A 12,961-nucleotide genomic window follows, 5' to 3' on the forward strand; every position below is an offset into this window, starting at 1 on the left:
AATATTACTTATTTTATTTGGGTTATTGAATGTTGTTTCTATTGGTATTACTTGTTTTATCTGGGCTATTGAATGTTGTTGGGTTATTCATTAATGTTGTTTTCTAGGTTTTTGAATGTTGGGTTCTTCATTAATGTTGTTTTCTGGGTTTTTGAATACTGGGTTATTCATAAATGTTATTTTCCGAGTTATTGAATACTGTTGAGTTATTCATGAATGTTGTTTTATGGGTTTTTGAATGCTACTGGATTATTCATGAATGTTGTTTTTTAGGTTTTTGAATGTTGGATTATTCATGAATGTTGTTTTATGGGTTATTGAATGCTGCGGAGTTATTCATGAATATTGTTTTATAAGTTTTTGAATGTTGTTGGGTTATTCATTACTGTTGTTTTCTTGGTTTTTGAATGTTGGGTTATTCATTAATGTTGTTTTCTGGATTTTTGAATGTTGAGTTATTCTTGAATGTTGTATTTTAGATTTTTGAATCCTGGGTTATTCACGAATGCTATTTTCTGGGTTTTTGAAAGCTGTTGGGTTATTCATGAATGTCGTTTTTTGGGTTCTTGAATGCTGGGTTATTCATGAATGTTGTTTTCTGGGTTATTGAATACTGTTGGATTATTTATGAATGTTGTTTTCTGGATTTTTGAATACTGACTTATTCATGAATGTTATTTTTTGAATTTTTGAATGATGGGTTATTCATGAATGTTGTTTTCTAGGTTATTGAATGTTGCTGGGTTATTCATTAATGTTGTTTTCTGGGTTTTTGAATGATGTTGTGTTATTCATGAATGTTGTTTTTCAGGGTTTTTGAATGATAGGTTATTCATAAATGTTGTTTTCTTAGTTTTTAAATGCTGGGTTATTCATGAATGTTGTTTTCTGGGTTTTGAATGTTGGGTTATTCACGAATGCTGGTTTTTGGGTTCTTGAATGATGGGTTATTCATGAATGTCATTTTATGGGATTTTGAATGATATGTTATTCATAAATGTTGTTTTCTTAGTTTTTAAATGCTGGGTTATTCATGAATGTTGTTTTCTGGGTTTTGAATGTTGGATTATTCACGAATGCTATTTTTTGGGTTCTTGAATGATGGGTTATTCATGAATGTCATTTTATGGGATTTTGAATGATATGTTATTCATAAATGTTGTTTTCTTAGTTTTTAAATGCTGGGTTATCCATGAATGTTGTTTTCTGGGTTTTGAATGTTGGATTATTCACGAATGCTATTTTTTGGGTTCTTGAATGATGGGTTATTCATGAATGTCGTTTTATGGGATTTTGAATGATTGGTTATTCATGAATGTTGTTTTCTGGGTTATTGAATGTTGTTGGGTTATTCATGAATGTTTTTTTCTCGGTTTTTGAATGCTGCTGGGTTATTCATGAATGTTGTTATCTGGGTTTTTGAATAATGTTGGGTTATTTATGAATGTTGTTTTCTGAATTTTTGAATGCTGGATTATTCATGAATGTTGTTTTCTAGAAATTTGCATGCTGGGCTATTCATAAATATTGTTTTCTAGAATTTTGCATGTTGGGCTATTCATAAATATTGTTTTCTGGGTTTTTGAATGTTGTTTCTCTGTTGGTAATGAGGTAGTGATCATTAGTGGGTTATTAAATGATTGGGTTATTGAATACTGTTTTTTTGGGTTACAGAAATTCTCTGTGTTATTCTGTGTATGTAATTAGTTGATTATGAGTTAGTGATCATTACTTGTCTTATCTGATTTAAGTTTATGTTGTGATTCAAGCACATGGAGAACCACTGAAGTTTCACTTTTGGCATGATAAATTTAACTCCTTTTATGCCTTTGTAGTCATGGCAGTATGAAAAATCACACGTGCTAAAAATTCCGAACTTATTACTGATAAATACTTTTAAAAAGTAATGAAATCCAAAACTCATTGCTGATAAATACAAGGTAATGAAATCCAAATTAAGTATATGTATGATAGGCAGAGAAGTGACTATAATAGTCCACGGTTGTTGCACGTTGAGATTACATGGGTGGGAAAGAAGGTCCTTCTGCACACTTATAGGCAAGGAAGATGTGGTAATTAAGTCCGTCCATGTATTACGATATTGTTTTAATTGTATTAATTTGCGTAATTAAGTCTGTTTTTGTAAGTTTTTGGGTCATGGATCCCCCATGTCGATCGACCCGACTAGGCCCAATCCGATCCGAAATATTATCTGTAAAAAAAAGATAAGTCTTAATTTAAAAAATAGGAGTGTAAATAGTTACTATATAACTGCTCCAACGTACATAAACCTTTATTTTTTAATTAGAGAATATTTTATGCTCTGGAAACGCAAGAAGAAAAAACAGAAAAAAAGTAAATACTATTAACTCAATTTTTTTCTAAGAAAAAGACACTCACTAAAAGATATTTAGTTTGTGAATCATTTATTTTGTTTCTTTGAGATTCAAGTTTGGCTTGTTGCAATTCTTTAAACAAACAAATTTCGTCGATTTTCAACTGCAAAAACATAAGGTACATAATTCGTCAACTTGTTTCTATAAATCCTGCAAATGGTATCAGAGCCTGATTTAATTGTTCCATGTTTGAATAATGATTGAAATTCTCTGGTTGAATAAATCGAGAAATTCAAAATATGATAATTTATCGATCTATTTTTTTTGTTACTCGATAATACATTATGAGTAGGAAAAAGAGAGAATATTTACTGACTTGAGTATTTTTTTTCTACCTTGTGGTTATTTCATGGAATTTTGTTGAAGTTTTGTTTGATGTTTCTTTATTTTTTTTCTTTCCATGAAAGTAACGGGAGAAGATGAATAATATTTCTAAATAGTTATTTTATAGGTTGAAAAAAAAAAAAGACTTTGAGTTGCATAAGTACTTGAAAAAGTCAACTTTTGTTTTTATGTTAATAAAAAAAATAAAAAAAATGAATTGGAAAAGATTTTGAGGGACAGAATCGAGTAAAAGTTATTTTGTTAAGGATAAAAAAAAAATAGGGGTTAATTAAAGTGGTCCCATTTTTTTTTTCAATTGGACGTGTCTCCCTTTCTTTTTCTTTTTTAATTTTTATTTGTCCTTTTCTTCAAGGATTAAGGAGGCAAAATATGGTCCCACTATTAAAATTTTTAAAAATATGGAAAAAGAAAAAAAGGAAGGAGAGTTTCTTTTTGTCCTTTTCTATGAAGGATTTTTTTTAAAAAAAGTCTAACTTTTTTAATAAAATACTTGTACCATGTTCTTTGTAATGATAAAGTACTATTATTATATTTTATGACAAATAGACAATGATTTTATAGAAATTTTTTTATGCTAACAAAGTATTTATAAATGTATAAATCATAATTTAAAATTTTTAAGGTTGTGTGTACGAATGCCGAGTTAACATAATGAAATTTGAGACGGATGAAATAATCTTTTTAATATTTTCTACTTTCTCTGATCCATTTTTCTTGTGTTGTTTGTCTTATACACTTATTTAAGAAAGGATAATATGATCTTAATTACTCAAACTTATTCTTTAATCTCATTTAATAGTATTACACTTCTTCATACAATAATTTTTCATAGTTCTTATTTTTTTTTAAATAGAAAAAAAAGAAATGAAGGTAGATTCCGTAAAATACAAACCCCTGCACTTAGTGTTCACATTTTTTTTCATCAATGCTAATTACACCTCTTTATATAATAATAACTTGCTCTCTAATTCAACACTTTACCCAATCACTCTCTCGTTCACTCTACCTTCAGGTTCTTACTTTCCTGGGCTATTGAATGTTGTTTCTATGGGTATTACTTATTTTATTTGGGTTATTGAATGTTGTTTCTATGAGTATTACTTGTTTTATCTGGGTTATTGAATGTTGTTGGATTATTCATGAATGTTGTTTTCTAGATTTTTGAATGATGTGTTATCCTTTAATGTTATTTTCTGGGTTATTGAATGTTGCTGAGTTATTCATGAATGTTGTTTTATGTGTTTTTGAATGCTGGGTTTTTGAATGCTGGTTTATTCATAAATATTGTTTTCTGGGTTTTTGAATGTTGGGTTATTCATGAATGTTATTTTCTGGGTTTTTGAATGTTTGGTTATTCATGAATATTGTATTTTGGGTTTTTGAATGTTGTTGGGTTATTCACGAATGCTGTTTTCTGGGTTCTTGAATGTTGGGTTATTTATGAATGTTGTTTTCTGGGTTATTGAATGTTGATGAGTTATTCATGAATGTTGTTTTTTGGGTTTTTGAGTGCTGCTGAGTTATTCATGAATATTGTTTTCTGGGTTTTGAATGTTGGGTTATTCATAAATGTTATTTTCTGGGTTTTTGAATGTTGTGTTATTTATGAGTGTTGTTTTCTAGGTTTTTGAATGTTAGGTTATTCGTGAATGTTGTTTTCTGTGTTATTGAATGCTGCTGGGTTATTCATGAATGTTGTTTTCTAGAGTTTTGAATGTTGCTGGGTTATTCATGAATGTTTTTTTTTTGGGTTTTTGAATATTGTATTATTCATGAATGTTATTTTCTGAGTTTTTGAATGTTGGGTTATTTATGAATGTTGTTTTCTGGGTTTTTGAATGGTGGGTTATTCATGAATATTGTTTTTTCAATGTTGGGTTATTCATTAATGTTGTTTTTTGTATTTTTTAATGATGGGTTATTCATGAGTGTTGTTTTCTGTGATTTTGAATGCTGGGCTATTCATGAATGTTGTTTTCTGTATTTTTGAATGTTGTTTCTCTACTGGTAATGAGGTAGTGATCATTAGTGGGTTATTGAATGTTCGGGTTATTGAATACTGTTTTTTAGGATTATTGAATTTCTCTGTATTATTCTGTGTATGTAATTAGCTGATTATGAGTTAGTGATCAGTACTTGTATTATCTGGTTTAAGCCTACGTTGTGATTCAAACACATGGAGAACTACTTAAGTTTCACTTTTAGCATGATAAATGTAACTTCTTTTTTGCTTTTGTAATCAAGGCAGTACGAAAAATCACAGGTGCTGAAAATTCACAATTCATTGCTGATAAATACTTTAAGAAGATAATGAAATCCAAAGCTCATTGCTGATAAATACAAGGTAATGAAATCCAAATTAAATATATGTATGATAAGAAGAGAAGTAATTATAATAGTCCACGGTTGTTGCATATTGAGTTTACATAGGTGGGAAAGAAGGTCCTTCTACACACTTATAGGCAAGAAAGATGTGGTAATTAAGTGTGTCCATGTATTACGATACTTGAAAAAGTCAACTTTTGTTTCTATGTTTATAAATTTTAAAAAAAAGATTGGAAGAGATTTTGAGGGACAGAATCGAGTGAAAGTAGTTTTGTTAAGGATAAGAAAAAATAGTTATAAAAAAAAGGAATTCCCATTTTGTTTTTTCAATTGGACGTGTCTCCCTTTCTTTTTTTTTTTTTTTTTTTATTTGTCCTTTTCATCAAGGATTAAGGGGGGAAAAGATGGTCCCACTATTAAAAAAAATTTTAAAAAAAGGGAGTATCTTTTTGTTCTTTACTGTTAAGGATTTAAAAAAAAGTTCAATCTTTTTAATAAAATACTTATACCATTTACTTTGGAATAATAAAGTACTATTTTTTTTTATGACAAATAGACAATAGTTTTATAGTATTTTTTTTATGTTAACAAAGTATTTATAAATGTATAAATCATATTTCAAAAATCTTAAAGGTTGTGTGTCCGAATGCCGAGTTAAAATACAGAAATTTGAGACGGATGAAATAACTTTTTTAAATATTTATTACTTTTGTTGATCCATTTTTCTTTCGTTGTTTGTCTTATACACTTATTTAAGAAATGATAATATGATCTTAATTACTCATACTTATTCTTTAATCTCAATTAATAGTATTACACTTCTTCTTACCATAATTTTTTCACAGTTCATATTTTTTTTTTTAAAAACAGAAAAAAAATGAAGGTAGATTCCGTAACATACAAACCCCTGCACTCAGTGTTCACATTTTTTTTCCACCAATGCTAATTACATTTCCTTATACAATAATAACTTGCTCTCTAATCCAACACTTTACCCACTCACTCTCTCTACCTTCAGGTTCTTACTTTCCTGGGTTATTGAATGTTGTTTCTATGGGTATTACTTATTTTATTTGGGTTATTGAATGTTGTTTCTATTGGTATTACTTGTTTTATCTGGGCTATTGAATGTTGTTGGGTTATTCATTAATGTTGTTTTCTAGGTTTTTGAATGTTGGGTTATTCATTAATGTTGTTTTTTGGGTTATTGAATGTTGCTGAGTTATTCATGAATGTTATTTTCTGGGTTTTTGAATGCTTTTGGGTTATTCATGAATGTTAAGTCTGTCCATATATTACGATACTGATTTAATTGTATTAATTTACGTAATTAAGTCTGTTTTTGTAAGTTTTTGGGTCATGGATCCCCCATGTGGATCGACCCGACTCGGCCCGATCCGACCCGAAATATTATCTGTAAAAGTAGTGAATGAAGTCTGGGGTATTGTGAGTAATAGTATTCTTACATAATTGAAGGCTCTTGCCGGGCATGTGCCGGTGTTGGTGCAATAACTGTCGTGGATGCTATAAAACGGAAAAGGGCAGTTATACCATTATCCAAACAACAGGTGATCGACTGCGTTCTTGAAAAATATCCAAATCCCGAGCTTGAGAAAATGTTGAAGGAAAATGAATGCCCACTGGCTAACGCTTTTATGGTATACCAATTTGCTATGGATTACGGCATTGTGGAAGAGTATAAGTATCCCTACACAATGGAAAAGAGGGTGTTTGCAAGTGTGGTGGTGATAGAGTTAGGGTAAACTCTACTAGTACAGTTTTTTGCTCATCTTCTTGTTTTATTATTTTATTGTTGTATTGAAAGTAAGAAACTTTTTTATGCAGACTATCAAAATTGATGGATACAAAGAGTTGGACCTCGAAAAGGTTTCTAAGCGACGCATTAGAAAACAGCCAATAACTTGTAATATCATTGCCTATCCAAGTATACACGAACACAAGCACAAAGGAAAGGTTTGTATTTATTTTTTTCCTTTAACTTATTATTTGTATATATATATTCTAACTTTCTTAGTTTTAAACTTAGGTTAACTTACAAACCAACGGCGTATGAAATTGCAAACAAATCGCTATATGAGGCTCACGGTCACGTAGTACTCAACGTAGGTTACGGTAAAGATAAAAATGGGGACGAGTTCTATTCCATACAAAACAGCTGGGGTGAAAAGTGGGGACACGAGGGATTCGCACATAGCCTTGCATCAAATCTGGCCTATCCTATTATTAAAGTAACTTAAAGATGTTTGTTTTTATCGAGAAAGCACACAAGTTATTTTTGTTGCACATTCAAAAGTTATCTTTATGTTCCCATACTTGAATCATCATGAATAACTCAATAATCAAAAACCCAGAAAACAACACTCATGAATAACCCAATATTCAAAAGCCCAGAAAATAATATTCATGAATGTTGTTTTCTGGGTGTTTGAATTTTGTTTCTCTGTTGGTAATGAGGTAGTGATCATTTGTAGGTTATTGAATGTCGGGTTATTGAATACTGTTTTTTTTGGGTTATTGAATTTCTCTGTGTTATTATGTGTATGTAATTAGCTGATTATGAGTCAGTGGTCATTACTTGTCTTATTTGGTTTAAGGTTACATTGTGATTCAAACACATGAAAAATCACTTAAGTTTCACTTTTAGCATGATAAATTTAACTCTTGTTTTGCCTTTGTTGTCATGGCAGTTTAAAAGTTGCACGTGCTGAAAATTCAGAACTCATTGCTGATAAATACTTTAAGAAGGTAATGAAATCCAAAACTCATTGTTGATACATATAAGGTAATGAAATCCAAATTAAGTATATATATGATAAGTAGAGAAGTAACTATAATAGTCCACGGTTGTTGCACATTGAGTTTACATAGGTGGGAAAGAAGGTACTTCTGCACACTTATAGGCAAGGAAGATATGGTAGTTAAGTCTGTCTATATATTACAATACTGATTTAATTGTATTAATTTACGTAATTAAGTCTGTTTTTGTAAGTTTTTGGGTCATGGATCCCCCATGTGGATCGACCCGACTCGGCCCGATCCGACCCGAAATATTATCTGTAAAAAAAAGATAAGTCTTAATTTAAAAAATAGGGGTGGGAACAGTTACATATAGTTACTATGTAACTGTTCCACGTACATACAACTTTATTTTTTAAATAGAGAATTTTTTACACTCTGAAAACGTAAGAAGAAAAAACAGAAAAAAAGTGAACACTCTGAAAACAATTTTTTTCTAAGAAAAAGACACTCACCAAAAGATATTTAGTTTGTGAATCATTTATCTTGTTTCCTTGAGATTCAAGTTTGGCTTGGAACAATTCTTCAAAGAAAAAGATTCCGTCGATTTTTCGCTGCAAAAACATAAGGTACACAATTCGTCGACTTCTTTCCATAAATCCTACAAATGGTATCAGAGCTTGGTTTAATTGTTCCATGTTTGAATAATGATTGAAATTCTCTGGTTGAATGAATCGAGAAATTTGAATTATGATAATTTATCGATCTGTTTTTTTTGTTTCTCGACATTCTATTATGAGTAGGTAAAAAAGAAAATATTTACTGACTTGAGTATTTTTTCTGCCTTGTGGTTCTTTCATGGAATTTTGTTGAAGTTTTGTTGTTGTTCTCTATTTTTTTTCTCCATGAAAGTAACAGGAGAAGATGAATAATATTTATAAAGAGTTATTTTATAGGTTGAAAAGGAAAAAAACTTTGAGTTGGATAAAGACTTGAAAAAATCAACTTTTGTTTTTATGTTAATAATTTTTTTTTAAAAAGATTGGAAGAGATGTTGAGGGACAGAATCGAGTGAAAGTTGTTTTGTTAAGGATAAGAAAAAATAATAATAAAAAAAAGGTTAAATAAAGTTGTCCCATTTTTTTTTTCAATTGGACGTGTATCCCTTTCTTTTTCTTTTTTAATTTTTATTTGTCCTTTTCTTCAAGGATTAAGAAGGAAAAAGATGGTCCCATTATTAAATTTTTTTTTAAAAAAAAGGAAAGGGAGTTTCTTTTTGTCCTTTTCTGTTAAGGATTAAAAAAAAGGTCCAATTTTTTTAATAAAATACTTATACCATTTTCTTTGGAATAATAAAGTACTATTATTATTTTTATGACAAATAGACAATGGTTTTATAAATTTTTTTTTACGTTAACAAAGTATTTATTTTAGTATTTACTTTAACATAAGTTTTTTCAAGTGGTCAAATTAGATTGTGGTTCACTTTGAATTTTTTTTAAAGGCCATGAGCTATCTTCTTTACTTAATGAAGTATAGTGATCATTTGTTTTGACTAGATTATAATTTTAATAAGTGCATTAAAATTGGTCTCGATAAATTAGTTTAATCCTTATGTTCCTTGAGCAGTTCCTTGCCTTTTACGAAAATTTGTAACATATGTTGTCGCATTAAATGATATTAACCATATTCTTGTTTTGTTCCCATTTCAGATATGGCTGAATGGGAACTTGCTCAAACTACTCCAAGTGGGAGTTCTCAAAGTCGAGCAAAGGGACAAGGTAGAAGAGTAAGCCACCGTAAGACATGTTTTCGAGGGAGTGAAATCGTACAGATTGGTTTCCCAAAGGCGACACAAAATCAGTCAAGGAACCAAAGGGCCATTCGAAGGGGAAAAGAGAAAAAATTTAAAGAGCTTGAGTCATTGAAGATGTCCCCTAATATGTCAGCACGTGATTTTATTCACCTTTTTGAAATAAAATGGGTTGAACTGGATAATTATAAGGAAATTTCAGATTGGAGAGCCTTAGCTTATTTAACAGACGCTCTCCGTGAACCTTGGGGTAGTAGATTGACTGATGTTTATCACAATATTTGGCCCAGTCAATCTTTTAGGGTTTACATTTGTTGTCTTGAAGACTTGTGGGAGGATTTCAGTCTTTTAATTACTTGTAAACTTTGTTGCTTATTTGTTTTTCAAGATATGAATTATGTAGTTTGTTTTTTCTCTCAAATTTTGTTAATAGACTTAAAAATCCTTGTTTTCAAAGTCTTCAATATATTAATTATACACATTAAGAAATTAGATTTGAATTTTGATTAAATATTTAGTTTGTAGATAATGATTGGATGCATACATGTCTTTTTTATTTTACATTAAATATGAAATCTTTATGAGAATTAATTTGCTTGAATGTGTATGTCGCATGCATAATTGATTAAAATTCTTTCCTAATTATATGTCAATAACAGATATGGCATCAAAAAGTATCATTGCTGACTTAAACAAAGGTGAAAAATTTAACGGTGATAATTATGACATCTGGAGTCGTAAAATATGGTATATACTGGAAGAGCAAAAAGCTTTGGAAGGTATAAATCATGTTTTGAATCATCCAGAAGAGGGTAATACTGCATAACACAGAAGGGATCTTGAAGCTTACCAAGCTTGGAAGAAGGCTAACTCCACCGTATGTGAAATAATAGTTAGTTCTGTAGTTGATAACCTCATACATGAATGTGAGGAATTTCCTACTACTCATGCTATGTGGGCACATCTGCGAGGAACATATGGGGGTACATCTGTAACCCGCCTCCGACAGTTGGCTATCAAATTTGACACTTACAAAAAACGTCATGATCAGAATATCAAACAACATCTTAGGGTGATGTCAAACATGATAGCTCAACTCAAGAGTGTTGGCCATGTTCTTTCAGATGAACAACAAGTTCAGGCAGTGATTCGGTCTCTTCCCAATAATTGGGAACATTTGAAGGTTAACTTGACCCATAATGATAGCATCAAAACTTTTTCCAATGTTGCACTCCATGTTGAACTTGAAGATGAGCGCCTTGGTGCTGCTAAAGCTGCTTCTAATGCCTTTGTGACAGAGTCAAGTGGTACAAAATCTTCAGGCTTCAAGCGCAAGAAACATTGGAAAAGAAATGGGAAAGACAAAGAGACTGGAGAAAGACCCTCTAAGAAAAAAAAGAAGCCAAACTCCAAGAAAGGAAAATGGTTTTTCAAGAAGAGAGACAAGAGTAAAATGAAGTGCTACAATTGCCAAGAATTGGGGCATTTTGCTCGTGAATGTACCGAGCCCAAAAAGGTAGAATTTCTAAACGCATGTCTAAGTGCTACATATGTTTCTAGCACTTCGTTACTAACTAAATCTTATCCTATGTGGATTGTAGACTCAGGATCCACCGACCGTGTGAGTCGACATAGAGAGGCGTTTATGGAGTTTCGTCGAGTTTCATCTAAATCAAGGTGGATCTACGTAGAAAATAATGTTAGGCTTGAAATCAAAAGTATAGGCACTTGCAAAGTGGACTTGCGTGGTGGTTGTTTCTTGATGTTGCATGACGTCCTATATACTCCAGAGATTCGACGAAACTTAGTGTATGTGTCTGTTCTTTTAGACATTGGTTTTGATTTATTTTTTAGTCGTAATGGTGTTAGAATAACTCTAGATAATGTTTTATATGGTTTTGGACTTCGTTATGACCGTTTTATCGTATTAGATTGTAATCCTTCAACTTATGACTATTATGTTGACCATTGTGTAATGACATGTTATTCAAGTAACAATGATGTTGATGTTATTACATGGCATGCTAGACTAGGTCACATAGGGCAAGATCGAATGAATAAGTTGGCAAAAGAAGGGCATTTAGGTTATTTCACCAAAATTGAAATGCCAACTTGTGAAAATTGTCTTGCTGGAAAGATTACGCGTAAACCATTTGGAAAGGCTAAGAGAGCTGAGTTCCCACTTCAATTAATTTATTCAGATATTTGTGGTCTAATGAATGTAAGGGAAAGGTCTGGTGCTATATATTTCATTACATTTATTGATGATTTCACTCGTTTTGGTTATGTCTATTTGATTTCTCATAAATCTGAAGCACTTGAGTGCTTTGAAAGATATTTGAATGAAGTTGAAAATCAATTAGATAAAAGCATAAAAGCTTTAAGAACCGATCGAGGACGTGAATATTTGTCAAAACAATTTGAATAATCATGTACTGAAAAGGGTATTATCAGACAGTTAACTACTCCTTATACACCTCAACAAAATGGTGTAGCTGAAAGAAGGAATAGAACATTATTAGACATGACAAGATCAATGATAGCGCAGGAAAATTTGTCTATCTCTTTCTTGGGAGATGCATTATTGACTGCGGCTTACATATTGAACAAAGTGCCTTCCAAGTCAGTGTTTTCCACTCCTTATGAACTTTGGACTGGTCATAAAACAAACCTGAATGATCTACGACCGTGGGGTTGTGTGGCATATATTAAAGATCGTTTGGTGAGTTTGGTAAACTAAGTCGAAAAGGAAAGAAATGTATCTTTAAAAGGTACTCTGAACGCTCTAAATGATATGTGTTCATCGATGAACTGGAGGATGGAAGTATTACTGAAATTGTATCACGAGATGTCAAATTTTGGAAAATGATTTTCCCAAAAGGGTGAAATAGGTGAAGTTGAGCCTCTGTACGAAATGTTGAATTCAGAAGATCAGGTAATATTGTCAAACATACTTGATAATTCAATGGATCAAGAAATGATTCCTGGTCCGAGTGGGAGTTATGAATCTCAAAATCCTATAGAGGAATCTGAACTTCAAATACGTAAGAGTACAAGAAAAGGTGTACCTAGACGATCTTATGAGATTGAGGATTATGTTTTCCTGGTATCTCCCACAGAATTGGATGAACCTAATTATGTAACTAAGGCCTTATCGAGACTTGAAAGGGATGAATGGTTAAAATCGATGAAAGAAGAATTAGAGTCCATGAAAACCAATAAAGTCTGGGATCTAGTTGACCTTCCTAAGCAACGTAAAGCTATTGGAAATAAATGGATTCTTAAAGTTAAACGTAAATCAGATGGGTCAATAGAAAGACACAAA

The 12,961-nt window shown here is 31.1% G+C and overlaps 1 protein-coding gene across 1 annotated transcript; it reads left to right on the forward strand.

Moving 5' to 3' along the window:
* Positions 1-1,963: 1,963 nt before the first annotated feature.
* LOC107061123 (cathepsin L-like proteinase) lies at positions 1,964-9,479 on the forward strand. The gene is made up of 4 exons (XM_015309905.1): positions 1,964-2,072; positions 6,543-6,825; positions 7,775-7,832; positions 9,453-9,479. The coding sequence occupies exons 1-4, from the start codon at positions 1,964-1,966 to the stop codon at positions 9,477-9,479; spliced, it is 477 nt and encodes a 158-aa protein (XP_015165391.1).
* The last annotated feature ends 3,482 nt before the right edge of the window (positions 9,480-12,961 follow it).

The sequence above is a fragment of the Solanum tuberosum genome, unplaced genomic scaffold (genome assembly GCF_000226075.1).
Source record: "Solanum tuberosum cultivar DM 1-3 516 R44 unplaced genomic scaffold, SolTub_3.0 scf00118, whole genome shotgun sequence".
Lineage (NCBI taxonomy): Eukaryota > Viridiplantae > Streptophyta > Magnoliopsida > Solanales > Solanaceae > Solanum > Solanum tuberosum.

Excerpts from the sequence above, each read along its gene's own strand:
- LOC107061123 (XM_015309905.1), top strand. The coding sequence starts at position 1,964 with ATGTATGATAGGCAGAGAAGTGACTATAATAGTCCACGGTTGTTGCAC. Across the intron at positions 6,826-7,774 it reads GTGGTGGTGATAGAGTTAGG|TTTAAAAGTTGCACGTGCTG; the intron begins GTAAACTCTACT and ends TTGTCATGGCAG. Across the intron at positions 7,833-9,452 it reads CTGATAAATACTTTAAGAAG|TTCCTTGCCTTTTACGAAAA; the intron begins GTAATGAAATCC and ends TTCCTTGAGCAG.